Consider the following 27,206-nt stretch of genomic DNA (forward strand, 5'->3'; position numbering starts at 1 on the left):
TTAAATTGGTCCTATGGACAGATACTCCAATCTCCGCATTGGAGCTTTGCAGCTCCTTCAGGGTTATCTTTGGTCTCTTTGTAGCCTCTCTGATTAATGCCATCCTTGCCTGGTCCGTGAGTTTTGGAGGGCGGCCCTCTCTTAGCAGGTTTGTTGTGGTGCCATATTCCTTCAATTTTTTTAATAATGAATTTAATGGTGCTCCGTTGGATGTTCAAAGTTTCTGATATTTTTTTATAACCCAACCCTGATCTGTACTTCTCCACAACTTTGTCCCTGACCTGTTTGGAGAGCTCCTTGGTCTTCATGGTGCCGCTTGCTTGGTGGTGCCCCTTGCTTAGTGGTGTTGCACACTTTGGGGCCTTTCAGAACAGGTGAGATCATGTGACAGATCATGTGACACTTAGATTGCACACAAGTGGACTTTATTTAACTAATTATGTGACTTCTGAAGGTAATTGGTTGCACCAGGTCTTATTTAGGGGCTTCATAGCAAAGGGGGTGAATATATATGCACGCACCACTTTTCCGTAATTTTTTTATTTTATTTCACTTCACCAATTTGGACTATTTTGTGTATGTCCATTACATGAAATCCAAATAAAAATCTATTTAAATTACAGGTTGTAATGCAACAAAATAGGAAAAACGCCAAGGGGGATGAATACTTTTGCAAGGCACTGTATAGGCTACAATGTTGCGCAAACCATAAACCCGGGCCAGCCCAACACAAATCAATTCTTAGAATATCAGGCACTGTTTTCACATTACCTGTTTTAGGGGGCAAACAGGAGAATTACTGAAGATGATCTAACATCTGACCACTTCTGTATTGAGCGAGTCACTGGTACTTCCTGCTTTCGTTTTTGCTTGTAAGCAGGAATCAGGAGGATAGAATTATGGTCAGATTTTCCAAATGGTGGGCAAGGGAGAACTTTGTACGCGTCTCTGTGTGTGGAGTAAAGGTGGTCTAGAGTTTGTTTTCCTCTGGTTGCACATGCTGGTAGAAATTAGGTATGCCTGCATTAAAGTCCCCGGCCACTAGGAGCGCCGCTTCTGGATGAGCATTTTCTTGTTTGGTTATGGCCTTATACAGCTCGCTGAGTGCAGTCTTAGTGCCAGCATCAGTTTGTGGTGGTAAATAGATGGCTATGAAAAATAGAGATGAAAACTCTCTTGGTAGATAGTGTGGTCTACAGCTTATCATGAGGTACTCTACCTCAGGCGAGCAATACCTAGAGACTACCTTAATATTAGACATTGCGCACCAGCTGTTATTGACAAATAGACACACACCCCCACCCCTCCTCTTACCGGACGTAGCTGTTCTGTCCTGCCGATGCACGGAAAACCCAGCCAACTGTATGTTATCCGTGTCGTCGTTCAGCCACGACTCGGTGAAACATAAGATATTACAGTTTTTAATGTCACGTTGGTAGGATAGTCTCGAACGGAGGTCATCCAGTTTATTATCCAATGATTGCATGTTGGCCAATAGAACGGATGGTAGAGGTGGGTTACCCACTCGCCGGCGAATTCTCACAAGGCACCCTGATCACCGCCCCCTGTATTACGGACTACAAAGGGAAACTCAGCCGCGACCTGCCCAGTGACGCGAGACCACCAGATGGGCTAAATACCTTTTATGCTTGCTTCGAGGCAAGCAACACTGAAGCATGCATGAGAGCACCAACGACTGTGTGATCGCTCTCTCTGTAGCCGATGTGAGCAATACCTTTTCTTCATGCGAATAATGGGGATTTGGGCCTTGTCTGGGAGCAACATTATATCCTTCGTGTCAGACTCATTAAAGAAAAGATCTTCGTCCAGTTCGAGGTGAGTAATCGCTGTTCTGATATCCAGAAGCTATTTTCGGTCATAAGAAACGGTAGCATCAACATTATGTACAAAATAAGTTACAAACAATGCGAGAAAACACAAAATAGCACAATTGGTTAGGAGCCCGTAAAACGGCAGCCATCCCCTCCGTTGCCATTCTTTCTCAACATAGGTCACAAATAAAGCTATCCCTAGTCAAATTGGAGAACAACTCATGAGCCCACCTAACATTAAATGTAAAGCTATCAGTCACTAGTGGAAAAATGTACAACTGCAATTAAATTACGTTATCTTTTGAATGTATTTTACCTCATATGATCTGGTAGTAAGGTTAACTAGCATAAACTGACGCTAACTGGGATAGTCATTGTCTAAATGGTCCCCTGTAGCTCAGTTGGTAGAGCATGGCACTTGCAACGTCAAGGTTGTGGGTTCGTTTCCCACGGGGGGGCCAGTATGAAAAATGTATGCACTCACTAACTGTAAGTCGCTCTGGATAAGAGCGTCTGCTAAATGACTAAAATGTAAATGTAAAATGATACACATTCATAACCATAAAGGGGGCCAGTTACCCCCTAGCAGAGGGGGGGGGGCGAGTTAATCCCAACACACTCATCCAACATGTTACTACTTTACTCAAAAAGTATCTACATTTTTCTAAACAAGTGGATTATTTATCTTAAGGCTTTCCTACTTGTATATTTTAAAAAAACAATTATAGATCTAACTTCATTGGAATATAGCTGCAACTTTTTTCAAAATGTCTAAAAATGTAATCAATTTACCACAAAATAGTTTTGTTGAAATATCTCCAAAAGTTATGACGACACAGAGGACATTTTTTGTTGAGCAAGTGCAGTGGCAGCCAGGGAAATGGTTTGGAAAATAATTTGGTGACATCTTGTGGTCTTTATGTGAATTACAGAGAGAGGGGGGGGGGGGGGCTAGCTACCCCCTAGCACCCTACTTCACTCCAAGCATCAACCACTGTTTGAGGAGCATGCTCTTGCTGCCCGACAGGTGATATTCTGCCTAAACTCTGTATGCCATGGGCTCTCCAACCTTGTTCCTGCAGCTACCCAGTGCTTAATTTGGGAAACCAAGTGAAATCTTTTCGGGAATATCGATAGTAACATGTTTTCGTAAAGAAACATATTTCACTAAACTGTTGACAGCCCGTCTGCGCACTCAAGAAAGGAATAAAGGAGAGAGAGGAGGAGATGGAAACACACGGTGGTGAGATATTCTGGATAGCTAAAGGTAATGTGTCACCCAATAATTATGAAAATATTTTAAAAAATCCCTATTATTAGGCTATTCAAAATCAAATACACATTTCCTAGGTGGCTAAGGTCCGGATGGATAATGTAATTTATCGTCATAGTACCAAACCCCCACCTCGCTACCCATGTGACCCCAAACTGTTCACACCCCTCTTGTTGGCGGAGAGAACATTTTGCAGTTTTAAAGCTAAATTCCGGCAATTCTACACATTTTGCATGGGCCAGAGATTTTTTTTGCTGTATTAAAGCTAATTTCCTGCAATTCTATGAATTCTTCCATGTTTTATGTGTGTTTATATGATACCAGGGGTCGAAGCCCAACCTGCGGTCCATATTGACCCCATTCTGGGTCCAGATCCGGTCCGCTGTCCGCCAGTTGAGTATGGAGGGCCTAGGGCTATACATTCTCTCCAAGACTCATGGATATAATTTTTGGAGCATAGCATAAGGTAACCGGACCATCCAGTATGCATAATAATACAGTACATTTAAGTCATTCAGCAGACGCTCTTATCCAGAGCGACTGGGTTAACTTATCCAGAGTTAGTGAGTGCATACATTATTTTTTTATTTTTCATACCCCCCGTGGGAATCGAACCCACAACCCTGGTGTTGCAAACGCCATGCTCTACCAACTGAGCTACATCCCTGCCAACCATTCCCTCCCCTACCCGGGACGCCGCTGGGCCAATTGTGCGCCGCCCTATGGGTCTCCCGGTCGCGGCCGGCTACGACAGAGCCTGGATTCGAACCAGGATCTCTAGTGGCACAGCTAGCACTGCGATGCAGTGCCTTAGACAGTACACACGTAGCATAAGGTAACCAGTCCATCCACAATGCATAATAATACAGTACACACTCAAAGGCAATTACTCAAATGTGTTTAATTTTGGAGTATAGGCTAGACCAGTTATTTACCAAAGACATATTAAATCAGTTTTGTTTGATGTTTTTCTGCCATGCATAATATGCGCTAGGCTATGTATTGTATAAAAGCACAATCATAATTTTATTCAGGATGTTTTTTCGGCCTTGGTCCCTTAAGCCTATGCATATGCATAAGCTCTAATATGTATATGGGAGTTTTGAATGAATCATCCCCTTAGAAAGCACTGTCCATTTCATTGTGTTAGGCTTTGAAACAACATCCACAACAACCATGTTTTACATTGTTTCAACCTGCTGTTGAACTTCTTTCTTCAAATTGATCATCACAGTGAGGTGAGTTTTAAAAGTATGATAAGCCTACTGTTTTAATGCGTGTTTCAAATTGATGTCAGAGTGGTTAGAAGGACAATAGAGCCTGAGTACATTAGGACCTGATGGTAGTTAGCAAGTTGGGTACATTACATTATAGTCATTTAGCAGACGCTCTTATCCAGAGCGACTTACAGTTAGTGCATACATGTTTCTTTTTTCATACTGGTCCCCCGTGGGAATGGAACCCACAACCCTGGCGTTGCAAGTGCCATGCTCTACCAACTGAGCTACACGGGACTACTAAAGCATGTCCAGAGTGCATATAAGGAGATTACCATGACTGTCACGTGGAATTTGACTGCCGGTGTGGCGGTAATAAAGTCACCGCAACAGCATCGTGTTATGGGCATGCTTTTCATTGGCAGGAACTGTGAAACTGGTCAGGATTTAGCTAAATTCTAGAGGAAAAACTGCTTCCACTCTGTTTATTATTACCTTTTAGTCATTTAGCAGAAGCTCTTATCCAGAGCAACTTACAGTTAGTGAGTGCATACATTTTTCATACTGGCCCGCTGTGGGAATCGAACCCACAACCCTGGCATTGCAAGTGCCATGCTCTACCAACTGAGCTACAGGAGGCCTATTATCTATGCATAGTCACTTTAATAACTCTACCTACATGTACATATTACGTCAATTACCTCGACTAACCGGTGCCCCCGCACATTGACTCGGTACCGGTACCCCTTGTACAGTGGGGGAAAAAAGTATTTAGTCAGCTACCAATTGTGCAAGTTCTCCCACTTAAAAAGATGAGAGAGGCCTGCAATGTTCATCATAGGTACACATCAACTATGATAGACAAATTGAGGAAAAAGAATCCAGAAAATCACATTGTAGGATTTTTAATGAATTTATTTGCAAATTATGGTGGAAAATAAGTATTTGGTCACCTACAAACAAGCAAGATTTCTGGCTCTCAGAGACCTGTAACTTCTTCTTTAAGAGGCTCCTCTGTCCTCCACTCGTTACCTGTATTAATGGCACCTGTTTGAACTTGTTATCAGTATAAAAGACACCTGTCCACAACCTCAAACAGTCACACTCCAAACTCCACTATGGCCAAGACCAAAGAGCTGTCAAATGACACCAGAAACTAAATTGTAGACCTGCACCAGGCTGGGAAGACTGAATCTGCAATAGGTAAGCAGCTTGGTTTGAAGAAATCAACTGTGGGAGCAATTATTAGGAAATGGAAGACATACAAGACCACTGATAATCTCCCTCGATCTGGGGCTCCACGCAAGATCTCACCCCGTGGGGTCAAAATGATCACAAGAAAGGTGAGCAAAAATCCCAGAACCACACGGGGGGACCTAGTGAATGACCTGCAGAGAGCTGGGACCAAAGTAACAAAGCCTACCATCAGTAACACACTACGCCGCCAGGGACTCAAATCCTGCAGTGCCAGACGTGTCCCCCTGCTTAAGCCAGTACATGTCCAGGCCCGTCTGAAATTTGCTAGAGTGCATTTGGATGATCCATAAGAGGATTGGGAGAATGTCATATGGTCAGATGAAACCAAAATATAACTTTTTGGTAAAAACTCAACTCGTCGTGTTTGGAGGACAAAGAATGCTGAGTTGCATCCAAAGAACACCATACCTACTGTGAAGCATGGGGGTGGAAACATCATGCTTTGGGGCTGTTTTTCTGCAAAGGGACCAGGACGACTGATCCGTGTAAAGGAAAGAATGAATGGGGCCATGTATCGTGAGATTTTGAGGGAAAATCTCCTTCCATCAGCAAGGGCATTGAAGATGAAACGTGGCAGGGTCTTTCAGCATGACAATGATCCCAAACACACCGCCCGGGCAACGAAGGAGTGGCTTCGTAAGAAGCATTTCAAGGTCCTGGAGTGGCCTAGCCAGTCTCCAGATCTCAACCCCATAGAAAATCTTTGGAGGGAGTTGAAAGTCTGTGTTGCCCAGCGACCGCCCCAAAACATCACTGCTCTAGAGGAGATCTGCATGGAGGAATGGGCCAAAATACCAGCAACAGTGTGTGAAAACCTTGTGAAGACTTACAGAAAACGTTTGACCTGTGTCATTGCCAACAAAGGGTATATAACAGGGGTGTCAAACTCATTTTAGCTCAGGGGCCACATGGAGGAAAATCTATTCCCAAGTGGGCCGGACCGGAAAAATCATGGTATATATAACTTAAAAACAACAACTTCAGATTGTTTTCTTTATTTTAATACGATCAACATACAACATAAAGCTGGAGCCTGAGGACAGTGTGTCCAAAATAGTACAAGCACAACATCACTATTAATCATAAAACACGTCAAGTTTATTTGAAAATTCTAAAGAAAAAGAACACACAAACACACAATGCCTCAGTGATTAACAGAACTGTTTCACAGATCACAGAACTATATCAGGGTGTCATTTCTCAGGCAGAAATGTAGATAAAAATAATGAAATCCTGTTCCCCAAACAAGTGCAAGAACCACAGAGTCAAGAATAGGTTAAATATACAAATAAAATAAAATCAATTAAAAACAATAGCACATCAACATAAAAACATATAAACATAAAGCTGGAGCCTGAGGACAGTGTCCAAAAGCACAACAACACTATTAATCATAAAACACCTCAAGTTATTTGAAAGTTCTGAGGACAAAGAACACACAAACACACAATGCCTCAGTGATTAACAGAACTGTTTCACAGATCACAGAACTATATCAGGGTGTCATTTCTCAGGCAGAAATGTAGATAAAAATAATGAAATCCTGTTCCCTAAACAAGTGCAAGAACCACAGAGTCAAGAATAGGTTACATATACAAATAAAATAAAATCAATTAAAAACAGCACATCAACATAAAAACATATAAACATAAAGCTGGAGCCTGAGGACAGTGTCCAAAAGCACAACATCACTATTAATCATAAAACACCTCAAGTTATTTGAAAGTTCTGAGGACAAAGAACACACACACACAATGCCTCAGTGATTCGCAGAAGTATATCACAGATCACAGAACTATATCAGGGTGTCATTTCTCAGGCAGAAATGTAGATAAAAATAATGAAATCCTGTTCCCCAAACAAGTGCAAGAACCACAGAGTCAAGAATAGGTTAAATATACACATAAAATAAAATCAATTAAAAACAATAGCACATCAACATAAAAACATATAAACAATAAATCTGAAAGCGTTGCTCAAACACCCGTAACAGTCCCGTTATTTTATCTTTGAACCGCTTCATGTCTGCCACATGTTGGGTCGCGCACACATTTTTCAGACAGGGGAAGTGAGCTGCATCACCACCGGCAAGTTGCGTCTCCCACAATGACAGCTTCAACTTGAAAGAACGTATGCTGTCATAATACTGCGTGACAACTTTGTTGCGCCCTTGCAGCTGTTTGTTCAAGTTATTCAGGTGCTCTGTAACATCCACCATAAATGCAAGGTCCTGCATCCATTCTGCGGAATGAAATTCTAACACTGGTTTGCCCTTTTCTTCCATGAACTGTTCAATTTATTCTCGTAAATCAAAGAAAGGCCTCAGCACAGCACCTCGGCTTAACCATCTTACCTCAGTGTGGTATGGCAGGCCATAGATGTGGTCTTTCTCTCTGAGAAGGCTGTCAAACTGACGGTGATTCAGGCTTCTGGATCGGATGAAATTAACAGTTTGGATGACCACCTTCATGACGTTATCCATCTTTAATGACTTGCAACACAAAGCCTCCTGGTGCAAAATACAGTGAAAAGTCAAAAAATCACGTCCTCCATTTGCAGATTGCACTTTCTCTCTGAACTTTGTCACAACGCCTGCTTTTTTCCCGATCATTGAGGGCGCACCATCTGTAGCCAGGCTGACAGCGCGGGACCAGTCCACTCCGACCCTGTCCAGCGCGCCGACGAGTGCGGTAAAAATATCAGCTGCTGTCGTTGTATCTGTCATCGGCACCAACTCCACGAACTCCTCGGTGACGGTCAATGTGTCATCAACTCCGTGGATGAAAATGGCCAGTTGTGCAACATCTGTAATGTCCGTGCTTTCATCAATTGCAACCGAAAACGCAATAAATGACTTTACTTTTTTCTTCAACTGGCTGTCCAAATCCACTGAAAGATCGGAAATCCTGTCTGCAACTGTGTTTCTTGTCAGGCTGATATGTGCAAAAGCCTGCCGCTTTTCAGGGCACACAATCTCCGCTGCCTTCATCATGCATGTTTTTACAAATTCACCCTCACTAAATGGTTTTGAAGCCACTGCGATTTCATTAGCAATGAGGTAGCTAGCTTTCACTGCAGCGTCACTGATGTCTCGGCTGTGAGTAAACACAGACTGCTGTTTCTTCAGACCCGCCAACAGTTCATTCACCTTCTCTCATCTCCGCTGTCCTTGAAAGTTGTCATATTTGTCGGCATGAAGACTCACACAGATAATACAGAGGGAGCAAGATAGAGAGATGGGGGGCACTGATTCACTGTCAGAGGGCCACCGGCTTATGTGTCCGAAGTACCTCAACCTATGTCCCAAATGACACCCTATTCCCAATCGGCCCTGGTCAAAAGTAGTGCACTATATAAGGAATGGGGGTGCCATTTTGGATGCAGCCCATGAGTCTCAACTATCCATTATTAAGTAATGCTTTAGCATGTTTACACTACCTGTGCTGGTAAACGAAGAGAACAGCCCTACAGTACCAAGTGTGTGGTGCCGGATCCACTGGTGTGAGCCTATTTGAAAGGTCATGAGCTGTGTTGGTGAGAGCTGCAGGAGGGTTAGAGGATGGAGATTGGAATCACTTCATAGATGAGACAGGCCTGTTAATGTGGATGGATAGGTGGCCCCACTGGAGCCGTGACTGAAGCTACAGTGTCTGGGCGAGGCACCTTACTCACTGCATGTCGACCGACTGTTTTGATAAAGTTGCCGTCTGTGTGCGAGGGTCTGACTGCTACTGTCATTCTTTTGGAGAGAGGGAGCCCTAAGAATTGTCTCAGACATGAAAGAGTGATACTGGGGAGAGAGGGATAAGATGGGACGCTTCTGGCCCATTCAACTGACTCATGGCTTTAACAAAGGCTAAGTCATACTACCAAAAGTCCCTAACAAAAGATAGGCGGATATTCCTGAGTCGAATATTATGCAATGAACTAATATTATGTAATTAATGGCGTTTGAGGCTAAGAAACCTCCTTTGAGGAACTAGCAGCAATGCAATTTCATGCGGCTTGTGCTAAATAGTGTGCGTTCAAAGTCGACAACGTTTTAATTATGTCACTCTTGCAACGTCTCAGTTGTTTAAGTTATTTAAAAAAACATAATGGGTTTATGCAGCGGTTAAACCTTACTTCCTTTGTCAAATCAATAACCAAATCCTCTTAGGTAAAACTCATAGTTGCTCTGCTGTTTGGCTCAGATTATGTGCTCCTGTTCTTTGTTGGGTATTAGAGAGACGATTCAGATCCCTTCCTCCCCCGCTGTATAGCGAGATTACTTTTATCTATGTGTTAGCTGAAAAGATCAAAGAAACAAAGTAGCTTAAATGCTAAATACATTTCAAGCGTGGTTTTGTGATTAGATGGTGGTGGTAAACTTTTATTCCGATATGCATAGATTAAAATCGATAGGAAGATCATTCCTCGATCAGGGGGTCCAGGGATTGAGAAGAGGAAAATTGAGGGTAGATGATTGTGCGGTTGGATTTAGAGTAGCTACCGGGCCCTATTTTGAAATTCAGCAGGCTTTGACACACTGGGCTATTGTCCCAATGATGTCCCTGAAAATAACAGATAAAGACTTTTCCCACCCATCTTCACAATCACAAATGTTCATATCCTCACACACACACCTGTTTCTTAGAGGGAGCTTGAGCAAAATAGTGCAGTCCAAATCATTGGATATAAAGTCTTTGGAAACCTTTCTTTCAGAGCAGTAGTGTCCAACCTCTTTGAATAAAACATTCTGGTAAATTCAAATGTAACCCAATATTTTCCCCTGACAAAAGTGTTTCCCTCTGAAAAGCAGGAGATGACTACCCTGCTAAAAGGAGGTGGGTGGCTTAGGCTGCCATGTTACATTAGCCTTGTGAGGTTCCTGCGCCAGGCCCCTTATGTTCCTCTGTCAAATTACTCTGTAAGGGTGCGGAGGCAGAAAGGTATGTTAACCAATCCAGTAATTGCGTTTACTCCACTCTCCCCAACATACACTATATTGTAGCTGGTCGTCCGGTGGGTAGCCTATTTAATATGAACCATTGTAACATGATTTAATTTGAAACGAGCACAATTACATATTTCAAAAGACGATAGTACATATTTTTGAAACAACTGAGCAGGACTTCATTAGGGAGAATCAAATTGAAAGAACAAATTAAAATATATATTTTTATATGGCAGATCCTATTAGCAAAGGCATTTTAGTTCTAGCCCAGTGAGCTGTCCTGGACTGTTTCTCCAACATCTGTTTCTAATTATTCTGGGTTTTGTTATCAGATCCCCGTCTTTGGAAATTGCTTTGCAGATTTGCATATGGTTGGTGTTAGACTATTAATTGCTTTTTATATTTTCCTAAGGAAACAAAGAGAATTAATGACAGCTCAAGGCCAATTAAGGCGAAAAACAAGTGCAGAAGAAGGTGTCACAAAGTGTTGGTCTGTCGCCGCTGTCACCGTCGAGCGCACATGCGGTGGGCGGGAATGCCACCTGTGTGCCAACTGGTGCCCACCTCCGCGAGAGAGGAGCTACTGGGAAAGACTATCTCCACTGAGCCCAGAGACCAACCATAATGGAGAATGATCAAAGTCAAAACTCACTGTGGTTTTACCACACAATACTTCCTGATTCCTTGAAAACAAACACATGCATAGATGGAGAGAGGTAGAGAGAGCGAGAGAGAGGGAGTATGAGGCATCTGAGCAGATGCAGAGAGAGCATGGAGAGGGAGCTGGAAGGCGGTGAGGGACAGTTGTGAGCTGGCACGTTGAGAGAGGCTTTTAGAGAGGAAGCTCCATCAGTACAAACTGAGGGTTGAGCCAGCCGGGAGGGAGGGAAGTTGGGAGAGAGATTGTTGGCTCTCTGAAGAGGAGAGAGAAGCAAGCTGTAGTCTAAAAGGTCAGACTGTACCTGAAGAAACCCTGGTCTGTCTCAGGTAGCCAGACCTTTCGCTGAACTGAGACAATATCTGAAAACACAACCATAGAAAAATGTTGTTGCTTGCACCCACATTGTGTAAATCTGCCCTTAAGTCTGCCATTGGTTCATCATTCCTTGATTGCAATACCTAATTGTTAATTTCTGGAACCCTCTACTTTACACACGCCATTGACAGATTTGTAATAAATGTCAACAGACCTGTTTGAAAGCATAGAATCCTTGAGTCCGTAACTTTGTACCATTTGTGTGTGCTCCACAGAATCATTTGAGACCGGACATAAAAAAAAAAAAAACAGTAACATGTAACAGCCATGTTTGAAACGTTACAGCGAAGGGTTAAACCCCTAAATATTAGCCCCTTCAAATGAACTAAAACTGATTGGTAGAAAATACCACTTTAGATACAGTATGTGTGAGTTGCAGTCAGTTTTGGAATTGGTGTCTAGTAATAAACTAGTCCTGAACATGTCTAAAACTGAAAGCATTGTATTTGGTATAAATAATTTCCTAAGTTATAGACCTCAGCTGAATCTGGTAATGATTGATGTGGCTGTTGAGCAAGTTGAGAAAACTCAACTTCTCGGTGTCACCTTAGACTGTAAATTGTCATGGTCAAGACATATTGATTTAATTGTTGTAAAGATGGGGAGAGTTCTGTCTGTGATAAAGAGATGCTCAGCATTTTTAACACCACAGTCAAACAAACAAGTCCTGCAGGCTCTAGTTTGATCTAATCTTGACTATTTCCCAGTGACATGGTCAAGTGCTGCAAAGGGCTAATGTCAACAGTATGCATGTCAGTCTTACCCCACCAGACATGCCACCAGGGGTCTCTTCAAAGTCCCCAGGTCCAGAACAAATTCAAGGAAATGTACAGTATTATGTAGAGCCATGATTGCATGGAACTCCCTTCCAGCGCAAACCTAGTTAAAAAAAACAAATAAAGTAACACCTCACAGCACAATGTCTCTCCCCATGCAACCTAATTTTTGTGTGTATGTACTGACATGTATGGGTAACTGATAGATGCACACACACACACTCTAACACACACTCTACACACACCCACACATTATTATTATTTTGTTGTATTGCTTCTTTTCTTTGTGTGTGTGTGTACATTTGTGTCTTTAGTTGTATTTTTAAAAAAATACATGTATATATAAGTCTGTAATGTCTATGTAAATTGTCAAGTCTTTTTGTCTGTAATAACCTTTTTGTTATGTCTCGGACCCCAGGAAGACTAGCTGTCACCAGTCAAGGAACGTATAGTTAGTTACATGTCATTTGCGGCATGCATGATCATGAGAAAGGTCATTGTAGCCTATCATTTCATTTCCCCTGTGAGAACCATGAGCATTGCCAGCAGCCTACCAAAGGTTGCACCGTGTCCATTACAATGTAGAAAAACGCATATCAGCTATCTTTCAATAGTTACCCATATTACCTTCTTATTCTTTCTAACTATTTCTATGGCGGAGATAACAATAGATGGCGACGTCAAAGATAGGCCAGTGGTTTCCATCTGTGGCGAAGTATTCCCTAAATCAATGCTTATGACAAATCCAGCTGACTAATATTTTGAATACAGTATAGGGAAAAAAAACACAGCAACAACAGATAACATTAGCTAGCTAGATAAGGTTAGCAAGATACTAGCTAGCTAGATAGCTAGCTAAGGTTAACATGCTAGTTAGCTACACTGACAGCTGTCAGTGCCCTATTTGTTGATATTTATCAACTCCACGTGGAAATTCCCACATCCAATCCTTGAATATGTATAAGTAGCCTTCGTCATTTGTTGGAGGTGGAACCTAAACGTGCATTTCATCTCTAGGACAGGACATTATGTTGAAATAGTGGCGGCAACTTCCTCTGGGGGGGGTCCTTTAAAGTCGCAAAATCAAGGGGATTCGTAAAACGTTAGCGTTAAACATTCTGTACACTCATGCTGCAGTAATTACAAATCAGCTTAGAGGCCATCACCTCCTTTTAAATGATGCAAAAAAGAAACGCTCTGCAACCAATAACATCAAGCATGTCTCACGTAATTGACATTAAGCTACACTAGCGTTTGTCTCTGAGCACAGAGGGAGGGGTGGGGGGGTGGGGGGGTGAGGGGGTGAGAGGGGAACAGATGGACGGCTTTCATTTTGCGATTATGGATCTAGTGGGTTATTTAGTCATGTTTCCGGGAATAAACAATGCTGTGATTAGGATGCACCAGGCGCCCGGTGTTCGATGAAAATGGCTTTTAATAATTATCTTGGCACAATTAGAGTCACTAGGCCCTTCTGATTGCCATGGCTCCTCCAGGCAGGCTGCATTGGCTCCATATGGAGAGACGCGTCTCACTGTTCTTCCGCTCATCATACGCCACCACTCAACCACTACCTGACTTCTGCCCTTCCTCTGCTCTTGTTCCCTCTCTCTTTTTTCAATGTCTCTACTATGGAATAAGGCAAATACTTTGTGGTACCTGCGTGTAGGGTTGCAAAATTCCTGGGATTTTGCAACCCTACCTAGAAATCAATAGGAATCTCAACACTTTCTTCCCTTCCGTTGCGCAATAGATGTTTGACATTATTAGAGATGAGAATGGCCATATACACATTTTAAAGTGCTTAAAGTGTTCATAGAAGGACATCTTTAGCATTTGCTTTGTTACTTTCTCAGTGATGTCATTTGATAAAGTAGATCAACTTTCACACACATTCAAGGACATTTCTCAATTGTGAGGAAATTAGACAATGTAAATTTTCAAAAGGCTTCCGCCCCATTCTTGAGTGAAGCCTTCCTATTTAAATCACCCATTATTGTATCATTAGTTTTGGAATGAGTTTGGGGTTATTGTAGATAATATCATCATCAACAGTGTATTACATTATAATAGTATTTTCTCAAAAACAAAGAAACATTCATCAAGTGTGGAGAAAAGAAGATACAGAGTGGAGATGAGAAAAGTTTGAAAAAATATGTAATAACAGCAGGTTTGAACTATAACATGTTTTTACAAACTGGTCCCTGTGGCTCAGTTGGTAGAGCATGGCGCTTGCAACAGCAGGGTTGTAGTTTCGATTCCCATGGGGGACCAGTATGGGGTAAAAAAGTATGGAAATGTATGCACTCACTACTGTAAGTCGTTCTGGATAAGAGCGTCTGCTAAATGACTAAAATGTCAAACTAAATCACAGCTGTCTTGCCTGTGACACATAAATAGCTAGGATTAAGCAGGCTATGATTGAGTAGGAACCTCAACAGCCAGTGTGTATGGTTATGCTCAGGGCCCAGTTTTTCAAAAGTTATCTATCTGGATTTCACCTATCGGATAGGATGAAATGCATATAAATAAAATGAATAGAACTGGAGTCCCCATTCAAGTCAGTGGTTAGTCTGTTCTATTAATTCTATTTATATGCATTTAATCCGATCCGATAGTCGAAATCCAGATAGATAATCCTTTTTTCCTCATCAATCTACAGACAATACCCCATAATGTCAAAGCGAAAACAGCTTTTTAGAAATTGTTGCAAATTAAAAAACAGAAATACCTTATTTACATAAGGATTCAGACCCTTTGCTATGAGACTCGAAATTGAGCTGAGGTGCATCCTGTTTCCGTTGCTCATCCTTAAGATGTTTCAACAACTTGATTGGAGTCCACCTGTGGTAAATTCAATTGATTGGACATGATTTGGAAAGGCACACACCTGTCTATATAAGGTTCCACAGTTGACAGTTCACGTCAGAGCAAAAACCAAGCCATGAGGTCGAAGGAATTGTCCGTAGAGCTCCGAGACAGGATTGTGTCGAGGCACAGATCTGGGGAAGGGTACCAATATATTTCTGCAGCATTGAAGGTCCCCAAGAACACAGTGGCCTCCATCATTCTTATATGGAACCCGATGGGCACTCTGACAGTGCTCCAGAGTTCCTCTGTGGAGATTGGAGAACCTTCCAGAAGGACAATCCTCTCTGCAGCACTCCACCAATCAGGCTTTTATGGTAAAGTGATAGCCCGCTTGGAGTTTGCCAAAAGGCACCTAAAGGACTCTCAGACCATGAGAAACAAGATTCTCTGGTCTGATGAAACCAAGATTGAACTCTTTGGCCTGAATGCCAAACGTCACGTCTGGAGGAAACCTGGCACCATCCCTACGGTGATGCATGGTGGTGGCAGCAGCATGCTGTGGGGATGTTTTTCAGCGGCAGGGACTGGGAGACTAGTCAGGATCAAGGGAAAGATGAACGGAGCAAAGTACAGCGAGATCCTTGATGAAAACCTGCTCCAGAGCGCTCAGGACCTCAGACTGGGGCGAAGGTTCACCTTCCAACAGGACATTAACCCTAAGCATGTAGCCAAGACAACGCAGGAGTGGCTTCGGGACAAGTTTCTGAATGTCCTTGAGTGGCCCAGCCAGAACCCGGACTTGAACCCGATCAAACATCTATGGAGAGACCTGAAAATAGCTGTGCAGCGACGCTCCCCAACCAACCTGACAGAGCTTGAGAGGATCTGCAGAGAAGAATGGGAGAAACTCCCCAAATACAGGTGTGCCAAGCTTGTAGCGTCATACCCAAGAAGACTCGAGGCTGTAATCGCTGCCAAAGGTGCTTCAACAAAGCACTGAGATTTTGCATGGGACCCCAGATCCTCAAAAAGTTCTACAGCTGCACCATCGAGAGCATCCTGACCGGTTGCATCACTGCCTGGTATGGCAACTGCTCAGCATCCGACCGTAAGGCGCTATAGAGGGTAGTGCATATAGCCCAGTGCATCACTGGGGCCAAGCTTTTTGACATCCAGGACTTATACACTAGGTAGTGTCAGAGGAAGGCCCCAAAAATGGTCAAAGACTCCAGTTACCCAAGTCATAGACTGTTCTCTCTGCTACTGCACGGCAAGCGGTACCGGAGCGCCAAGTCTAGGTCCAAAAGGCTCCTTAACAGCTTCTACCCCCAAGCCATAAGACTGCTGAACAATTAATCAAATGGCCACCTGGACTATTTGCATTGCCCCCCCCCCCCCCCCCCTCTTTGTTTTTACACTGTTGCTACTCGCTGTTTATTATCTATGCATGTACAATTCTTTTTTTTTCTTTTTTTCTACTTTAGTTTATTTAGTAAATATTTTCTTAACTCTATTTTCTTAAAACAGCATTGTTGGTTAAGGGCTTGTAAGTAAGCATTTCATGGTAAGGTTTACACCTATTGTATTCGGCGCATGTGACAGATAACATTTGATTTGTTTTGAGGAAAGGGTCTGAATACTTATGTAAATGTGATATTTCCTTTTTTTATTTTTAATACATTTGAAAAATGTTCTAAAAACCAGTTTTTGCTTTGTCATTATGGGGTATTGTGTGTAGATTGATGAGGGGAAAAAACAACTTAATCAATTTCAGAATAAGGCTGTAACGTAACAACATGTGGAAAAAGTCAAGGGGTCTGAATACTTTCCAAATGCACTATAAGAGCGATCCAGGAGAAGGAAGAGGATGCGTCCCAAATGGCCCCGTATTCCCTATATAGTGCACCACTTTCACCAGGGCCTATATGGGCCTAAATAGGGAATAGGGGGCCATTTGGAATGCACACCCATAGTGCTGTTTGAGCCAAATCACCAAATAAGAGGTTTTCTTATTCAGACATGAGTCATTCTGCAGAGGGCAATCACCTTAAACCCTGTCCAGACGCAGACTGGGGTGAGGTGCCTGAACATTTCATAAAGTACCAATTACAGTTAATGAGACGTCAGAGTCCAAACGCATATAGAGGGCCAGGCAGGCAGCCCTGGTGCATCTCTTACAGGGGTAATAACAATGAATACAGAATCTTAAAGTATAGCATGTCTCAAAAGAGGGTCAAATGTGAATGTCCTCACACCCGGGTTTTTTTTTCTTTGAAAAGTGAATTGATATGGATGGTAAGTGTCCCATTAATGGGAGCTGCAGAGCTGATGTAAAACGGGTGATGATTTGGTCACCTCTGACCATATTAACCTTGACTTCCCCTCAGCAAACAGACACTCCCATCTAACCAAACTAAAGACTAAAGGGATGACATTGTGGTGATGAATATAAAGCTATAACGTGCACTCGCTACATCTTCAAATGAAAATAACATCTTATATTCCAATTACAGGGTAGGCTAATCACGGATGTCTTTTTGTTTTTCATTTATTCTGTTCAATTGTCAGGGACCAGGTACAATTAAAACAAGAAAAAAAAATCCTGACCTTGACTATTACTGGGGAAAATACAAAACTGACCAAAGATCAGTGTCTAGGGGCAACACGTTACCCTACTCCACAATGCATGCGACACAATTAGTCATGGTTGATGTTCATGTTCAATCATGTTACCATCTCTCGACCGGAGTGTCAAATTATAGTTTGTATAGTGTTATGTGTTTCTATATCTGTTTCTACCCCTAGAAATATAATTACAATAAAGGGCGTTGCCCATCAGACCACAACAATTTGACTGCACCCTCATGGATACACTCAGTAATTCTATTTTTGTGTTTATACTTTTCTCTCAGGTGAAGTACGGGCATTTTGCCTTTGTGTGGGATGTGGCAGTGCTGGAGTATGTGGGCATCAACGATGAGGACTGCTCCTTTTACACTGTGGGGAACAAGGCACCAGACCGGGGCTACGGCATCGCCTTGCAGCACGGCAGTCCATACAGGGACATCTTCTCCCAGAGGTACGTTGAACATTATAAGGCTTTATAAGTGCTAATACATGCTTATAACAAGTAATATGTAATATAATATATGCTATTTATTCAACAGGTTTATCCAAAACGACTTACAGTAATGCATGCATCTATTTTTTGTATGGGTGGCCCCAGCGGGAATCAAACCAACAACCCCTGGTGTAAATAGCGCCATGCTCTACCGACTGACCCACACAGAGCTGCAAAAGGTGTAACTACACTATTCAGTGTGCAAGCAGCAGGGAATACAGTGTGCATACATACAGGCTACCCTAATTACACCATTGCCTCATCTACAGTGTGAGAAGGATTTAGTCAGTTCTGGTTTTGAAGTCAACTGCTGTATGGCCTTTCCGTGAAATGTCACCTTCGTTCAGTGGACTGGAGTTTGTCCAAGTCAATTTGTGAATGGACATTTGTGAAAGGACATAAAATGTGGTGATGGAATTATAGGTGGTTGATAGTTTGGCAAAGTACACCAAGACAATATGCTAAATCACTTCCCTATTAGAAATGACCTTTAAAATTACTGACAAGGTCATGTAGTAAAGCTCAATCATTATGACATGCTCAAGTGCCCCATCCACCTGTAATGCTGTGCTACCGCACTGAGAAAGATATCATTAGTCAACGTTTGTTTTGATTTCTATACACACTAAGAGAGGATCCTTCATGCCATCATGAGGCAGATGCAAGCTGAATTTGTATTTAGAATGAAAACGTGTATATGTGTGTGTGTGTGTTTATGTGTGCGTGTGTGTGTGTGTGTATATGAGTCCCAGCGTGTGATTCAGTGTTTCTGTTTATTCTCTTTGCACCTCTTTGTCTACTGATGCACAAAACTGCAGAATATTGCCACTAATGGTGGTTGTTAAAGTAAACAAGTTATTAATTGACAGTCCCATTTAATTCCTTGTCATTATTTCCAGGACATTGTCAGACTCTTGGGGATCACTTCCCAAACTAATTTTCATAAAACAGTGTACTAAAAGTGCTCCCTATGGTTCCCAAACAATGCAAGGGAAATTACTGAGAAGAAATTGTTTTGGAAACATGATTTCTTCTGACTTCTTGGATTATACAAGTCAATGAAGCACAACAATGAAATGATGGAGAAATGGTATTTGTCTCCCAGCAGTGGCAATACAATGTTTCACTCTCCATGGTGTTCCCCACTATCATCGCCAGGGTTGGAGAGTAACTGATTACATGTCATCTGTAACTGTAATCCATTACGCTACCAGCAAAAATATTGTAATCAGATTAGATACTTTTGAAAAACTCGATGATTACTTCTTGGATTACTTTTACATTCATAAAGGGTGTTTGTGGGGGGAAAAAATACATTATGATACTTTCTGCTTTCTTAATGACATTCAATTCAGCATTGAAAAAAGGCGCAAGTTTAAGTTTGTTCCCCCTGAGCGAGTCAGACCACTATGATGACACACCAAATGCGTTGAAGGAAATAATCAAAAAGTAATTGAAGGTAATCAGATTACGTTACAAAATGTGGGTAATCCCAAAATTACGTTACTGATTATAAAGCAACTAGTAACTGTAATGCTGCGTTTAGACGAGGGATGCAAAAACCGTCATACCAGTCTGCAAAGCGGGAAAGGAAAGCAAGAAAGAAGGTGACGGCAAAAGCAATCTAGCATGAATGTATGCGTTACTATGGTGATATCAGTAAACAAACAGTGTAAATCAACATCCGATAGAAAACAACGCTACGGCAGATGGCAAAAGTTGAAATATTTGAACTCTGGCGGCATGTCCTGTCTACAGTGGCGGCTGATGGCATTCACCGCCAGCCTCAACGGCATCAGGCTCTTATTGAAAACAACGACATCCGGTTTGCCATTTACCATCTACCGTCTACCTCGTACCATGTAAACGTAGCATTACGGATTAGATGTAGAAAATAACCTACCCAACCCTGATCATCACACACAAATTTGTTTCCTCATTCATAGTGGAAGGAGATTTATTTTGCTGTGTCAGTTTGGCACCGATGTGGATGTGATGAGGAGTCAGGCGCAGGACACAGAGGTTTAGTCCAACAAACTTTACTATAGTAAAGTGAACAATAATCACTACACGACCTCGAAATACAGAGGCGAGAACAGTACGCAACATGCGTAAAACAAAACATGTAGAGCGCAAAACACGCAGCTCAAACGACACGCGGACAACAACACACAATATAACTAACACAAAACAGGGAACTTATAGGACACGTAATTAGGACACAAACAGACACAGGTGTACCAGACAGACCAAAGCAATCAACACACGAAACATACAACGGTGGCAGCTAGTATTCCGGGGACGGCGAACGCCGAAGCCTGCCCGAACCAGGAGGAGGAGCAGCCTCGGCCGAAACCGTGACAGTACCCCCCCCTTGACGCGCGGCTCCAGCCGTGCGCCGACCCCGGTCTCGGGGACGGCCAGGAGGACGCGGACCCGGGCGCGTGGGATGCCCACGGTGGAACTCTGTCAGGAGGGATGGGTCGAGGATGTCCCTCCTAGGCAACCAGCACCGTTCCTCCGGACCGTACCCCTCCCACTCCACGAGATACTGGAGACCACTCCTCCGGCGCCTCGAGTCCAATATAGTCCGGACCCTGTACGCCGGTGCCCCCTCGATGTCCAAAGGGGGTGGAGGGGTCTCTCCTATCTCCTCCTCTTGGAGTGGACCAGCTACCACCGGCCTGAGAAGAGACACATGGAACGAGGGGTTAATATTTTTGTACTCAATAGGCAGTTGTAATCTGTAACACACCTCGTTCAATCTTCTCAGGACTTTGAAGGGCCCCACAAACCGCCGACCCAGCTTCCGGCAGGGCAGGCGGAGGGGCAGGTTTCGAGTCGAGAGCCAGACTCGATCTCCCGGTGCGTACACCGGCCCCTCACTGCGGTGGCGATCGGCGCTCGCCTTGTGTTGACGGATGGCACGCTGCAGATGGACATGGGCAGCGTCCCACGTCTCCTCCGAGCGCCGAATCCACTCGTCCACCGCAGGGGCCTCGGTCTGGCTCTCGTGCCACGGTGCCAGGACCGGCTGATACCCTAAAATACACTGGAAAGGTGTTAATCCGGTGGAGGAGTGGCGGAGAGAGTTCTGGGCCATCTCTGCCCAGGGGATATACCTCGACCACTCCTCCGGCCGGTCCCGGCAATAGGACCTCAAAAACCTACCCACATCCTGGTTCACACGTTCAACCTGCCCATTGCTCTCTGGGTGGTACCCCGAGGTAAGGCTAACCGAGACCCCCAGGCGTTCCATGAACGCCCCCCAGACTCTGGAGGTGAACTGGGGACCTCGGTCGGACACAATATCCTCGGGGACCCCATAGTGCCGGAACACGTGGGTAAAGAGGGCCTCGGCGGTCTGTAGGGCAGTAGGGAGACCCGGCAGTGGGAGGAGACGACAGGCCTTAGAAAACCGATCCACAACGACCAAAATGGTGGTATTACCCTGGGAAGGGGGTAGATCGGTCACAAAATCCACCGAGAGGTGGGACCATGGTCGTTGTGGAACGGGCAGAGGATGTAACTTACCCCTGGGCAAATGTCTAGGTGCCTTACACTGGGCACACACCGAGCAGGAGGAGACATAAACCCTCACATCCCTGGCTAACGTTGGCCACCAGTATTTCACGCTAAGGCAGTGCACCGTCCGACCAATACCAGGATGTCCAGAGGAGGGTGATGTATGAGCCCAAGAAATAAGCCGATCACGAACCTCGAGCGGAACGTACGTCCGCCCCACAGGACACTCAGGGGGAGTAGGGTCGGTACGCAGCGCCCGCTCGATTTCCGTATCGACCTCCCATACTACCGGAGCCACCAGACAAGACTCCGGCAGTATGGAAGTAGGCTCAATGGACCTCTCCTCTGTGTCATACTGCCGGGACAGGGCGTCTGCCTTACCGTTCTGGGACCCAGGGATGTATGTGATCTTAAAAACAAACCGGGTCAGGAACATGTTCCACCTAGCCTGACGAGGGTTCAATCTCCTAGCTGCCCGGATGTACTCCAGGTTACGGTGATCAGTCAGAATGAGGAAAGGGTGTTGAGCCCCCTCAAGCCAATGCCTCCACACCTTTAGGGCCTGGACTACAGCTAACAGCTCCCTGTCCCCAATGTCATAATTGCGCTCCGCCGAGCTGAGCTTCTTAGAGTAGAACGCACAGGGGCGGAGCTTAGGTGGCGTGCCGGACCGTTGTGACAGGACTGCCCCAATACCGGTCTCGGACGCGTCCACCTCTACTTGGAAAGGCAAAGAGGGATCCGGATGCGCCAGCACCGGGGCCGAGACGAACAGGTTCTTCAGCTTGACAAATGCCCTGTCCGCCTCAGCTGACCACCGCAAGCGCACCGGATCCCCCTTTAGCAGGGACGTAATGGGAGCTGCAACCTGTCCACAGCCCCGGATAAACCTCCGGTAGTAATTAGCAAAACCCAAGAACCGCTGCACCTCTTTTACGGTGGTTGGAGTTTGCCAATTACGCACAGCCGCTACCCGATCTACCTCTATCTCCACGCCAGACGCGGACAACCGATAACCCAAAAAGGAGACGGACTCCTGGAAGAACAGGCATTTCTCTGCCTTGACATACAAGTCATGCTCCAACAGTCGTCTCAATACTCGGCGCACCTGGGCTACATGCTCGGCTCGTGTAGAAGAATACACTAGAATGTCGTCAATGTACACCACTACAACCTGCCCATGCATGTCCCGGAAAATCTCGTCAACAAAGGATTGGAAGACTGAAGGAGCATTCATTAACCCGTATGGCATGACGAGATACTCGTAATGACCCGAAGTGGTGCTAAATGCTGTTTTCCATTCATCCCCCTCCCTAATGCGCACCAAATTGTACGCGCTCCTGAGATCCAACTTTGTGAAGAACCGCGCTCCGCGTAATGACTCCGTCATCGTCGCAATCAGTGGAAGTGGGTAACTGTATTTTACTGTGATCTGATTGAGACTACGGTAATCAATACACGGGCGCAATCCCCCGTCCTTCTTCTTCACAAAGAAGAAACTCGAGGAGACCGGAGAAGTAGAGGACCGTATGTATCCCTGTGCCAAGGACTCGGCTATGTAAGTCCCCTGTCTATGAGGAGGTAGCCGTGCTGCCCTCGATTTGCTAAACGCTAGTGCTAAATCCTCATACTCGGGGGGAATGCGCAGTGCGGGCACTTGGTTCGGACTCTCTACCGAGGTCGCCCCTATGGAAACACCTAGACATCTCCCTACACACTGGGCAGACCACTCCATAAGAGCCCTCTGTTGCCACGCTATGGTAGGATCGTGGGTGCTTAACCAGGGAAGCCCCAACACCACTGGGTACGCAGGAGAGTCAATCAGATAGAACTGAATGATTTCCTCATGACCCCCCTGCGTCGTCATCGTCAGCGGTGCTGTGACATCCCTGATCAGACCCGACCCCAACGGCCGGCTGTCTAATGCGTGGACAGGGAATGGAACTTCTACCGGCCGAAGGGGAATTCCTAACCTAGCACAAAATGCCCGATCAATAAAGTTCCCAGCTGCGCCTGAATCTACTAGCGCCTTATGCTGGGAATGAGGTGCCACCTGTGTAAAACGCACAGGAATACTCATGTGACCAACAGAGAGCTCTGGGTAAGTGGGGCGCCTACTCACCTGAAATGACTCCCCAGTGCGTGACCTGTTGTCCCCTCTCTCAGAAGACCCTCCCCAGCACCTGGCCGCGATGTGTCCTCCACGGCCACAGTTGGTGCAGGGGGTGGCCCCCCTCGGGTTCTCTCTCCTCCTCTCTCTAGCGCCAGCACCCCCGAGCTCCATAGGAATTGGCTCGGAGGTGCTGGAGGATGGAATGGACGACCCCCACTCGGGACGTCCGCGGGTGGCCAGCAGGTTGTCAAGCCGGATGGAGATGTCCACCAGCTGGTCGAAGCATAGGTTGGTGTCCCTGCAGGCCAGCTCACGACGAACGTCCTCTCGCAGGCTACACCGGTACTGGTCGATGAGGGCCCTCTCATTCCATCCTGCATCCGCAGCTAACGTCCGGAACTCCAGTGCGAACTCCTGTGCGCTCCTCTTCTCCTGTCGGAGGTAGAACAGACGCTCCCCCGCCGCCTTCCCTTCAGGTGGGTGATCGAAGACTGCCCGGAAGCGGCGGGAGAACTCAGCGTAGGTGATGGTAGCTGCGTCTATTCTCCTCCATTCGGCGTTGGCCCACTCCAACGCCTTTCCGGATAGACAGGAGATGAGGGCGGAGACGCTCTCGTATCCCGAGGGCGCTGGGTGTATAGTAGCCAGGTATAGTTCTACCTGCAGGAGGAACCCCTGACACCCGGCTGCAGAACCGTCATATGCCCTCGGGAGCGAGAGCCGAATACCACTGGGTTCCGGCGCTGAGAGAGGAGGACTGACCGGTGGTGATGGGATGGTGTATGAGGACGTGGGCACCTCTCCATTAGCCAACCGGTGCAGAGTGTTGGACACCTCGCCCAGAACGGCCTCCAGTTGCCGGATCATGGAGTCCTGCTGACTGAGCCGTTCTTCTAGCGACCAGGTTGTCGTCGCTGATCCTGCTGACTCCATAGAAGGTGTGTTGTTCTGTCAGTTTGGCACCGATGTGGATGTGATGAGGAGTCAGGCGCAGGACACAGAGGTTTAGTCCAACAAACTTTACTATAGTAAAGTGAACAATAATCACTACACGACCTCGAAATACAGAGGCGAGAACAGTACGCAACATGCGTAAAACAAAACATGTAGAGCGCAAAACACGCAGCTCAAACGACACGCGGACAACAACACACAATATAACTAACACAAAACAGGGAACATATAGGACACGTAATTAGGACACAAACAGACACAGGTGTACCAGACAGACCAAAGCAATCAACACACGAAACATACAACGGTGGCAGCTAGTATTCCGGGGACGGCGAACGCCGAAGCCTGCCCGAACCAGGAGGAGGAGCAGCCTCGGCCGAAACCGTGACATGCTGTAGTAGTCCATTTAAAGTTTTGCTGTGTGTGATCATATAGCGCTTTGAAATAGCATCAGTATTCATTATCAAACTGTGCCAACATTCTCTCAACTATTGGTATTTGAAGGCATGGAATAGCATGGGGTTGATATTGCGTTTGAATAAAAACATGGATATCTCCAAGGCTTTTGTTGGCCTTCTCAATCAGAATTTCAAGTCCTCAAAAGAAAATAGATACAAGACATTGCTATCAAATATTTCCAAGCTATCAATAGTCAGGGAGCCTGTGGATTTTGAAGTGTACTGGGTATTTTTTAATCTCTTGTCTACTCACAGAATATTTTGCAGTTCCCTGTCTATTAAGATAAAGATGAAAAATAATAGATCTGCTTTAACATTGTGGAAAGAGAGAGGGTGTGTGTGTGTCTGTGTGTAGGTGTGTGGTGGGGGTGGGGGGGCTGCATACATGTGTGCATGTGTGCTTGCGTGCATGCGCGTGTGTGTGTCTCGTTGATAGAGTACTGCCATTACATTACTCATCCCAAATGCTACTTGTTGTTCACCTTGGTAGAATCAAACAACCCAGAAGAAACAGTTCCAAGAAAGCGGTCCTGTTTTCCACTTACTGGAGAGAGTGTGAGTCACTGTGCCACCATAGTGTACTGGTAATGATGTGTGGTACCCAGACTGAGTTGATCATCCAGACATAGTAGACAGTCAGAATACTGCTGTTTTCAGGGATTAGATCAAAACTACTGATTTCAGGTGAGAACCCTCTGAGTCTTGCACTGAAACAGCAGCTGCATGCACACACAGCCACACACACACACATACAGTGCCTTCGGAAAGTATTCAGACCCCTTGACTTTTTCCACATTTTGTTATGTTACAGCCTTATTCTTAAATGTATTAAATTGTTTTTTTTTCATCATCAATCTACACACAATACCCCATAATGACAAAGCAAAAACAGGTTTTTATAAATGTTTGCTAATTCATTAGTTTGTATAGTGTTCAAGGTTGTATATTCATTCAAAACTGAAATATAACATTTACATAAGCATTCAGAAAGTATTCAGACCCCTTGACTTTTTCCACATTTTGTTACATTAAAGCCTTATTCTAAAATTGATTCAAACATTTTTTTCCCATCATCAATCTACACACAGTACCCCATAATGTCAAAACAAAAAAATTGAAATATCACATTTACATAAGTATTCAGACCCTTTACTCAGGACTTTGCTGAAGCACCTTTGGCAGCGATTACAGCATGGCGTCTTCTTGGGGATGACACTACAAGCTTGGCACACCTGTATTTGGGTCACCTCCCTGACCAAGGCCCTTCTCCCCCGATTGCTCAGGTTGGCCGGGCGGCCAGCTCTAGGAAGAGTCTTGGTGGTTCCAAACTTTGCTCTGACATAAACTGTCAACTGTGGGACCTTATATAGACAGGTTTGTGCCTTTCCAAATCATGTCCAAACAATTGAATATACCACAGGTGGACTCCAATCAAGTTGTAGAAACATCTCAAGGATGATCAATGGAAACAGGATGCACCTGAGCTCAATTTCGAGTATCATAGCAAAGGGTCTGAATAATTACGTAAATAAGGTATTTCTGTTTTTGCAAAAATGTCTAAAAATCTGTTTTCGCTTTGTCATTATGGGGTATTGTGTGTAGATTGTTGAGTTTTTTTTCTTCAATCCATTTTAGAATAAGGCTGTACCATAACAAAATGTGGAAAAAGTCAAGGGGTCTGAATACTTTCCGAAGGCACTGTATACACACTTATACACATACACACGCGCATACACACACCCCCCCCCCCCCCCCCCCTTCCCACACACACACACACAGACAGACACACTCGGGGGCTGTAGGAGACACACACGACAGCCGTAGATTCATAGTCTGCCTTCTCTAATGTCTTCAGTGCCTATGCCGTACTGGTGGAGCCAGCCATGACTCATCATTT

General features: G+C 44.7%; 1 protein-coding gene across 1 annotated transcript in view; it reads left to right on the forward strand.

The window, feature by feature from the left end:
* Positions 1-27,206, forward strand: part of LOC311144768 (glutamate receptor ionotropic, delta-2-like) — a gene marked incomplete at both ends in the record, with an annotated part of 582,161 nt that overhangs the window by 537,172 nt on the left and 17,783 nt on the right. The window contains one exon of the mRNA XM_084180872.1: positions 18,051-18,217. Within this exon, the coding sequence (XP_084036998.1) occupies positions 18,051-18,217 (167 nt within the window). The remainder of the gene's footprint in view (positions 1-18,050; positions 18,218-27,206) is intronic.

The sequence above is a fragment of the Coregonus lavaretus genome (assembly GCF_964263955.1).
Source record: "Coregonus lavaretus genome assembly, chromosome: 17".
NCBI classification, from domain to species: Eukaryota; Metazoa; Chordata; class Actinopteri; order Salmoniformes; family Salmonidae; genus Coregonus; species Coregonus lavaretus.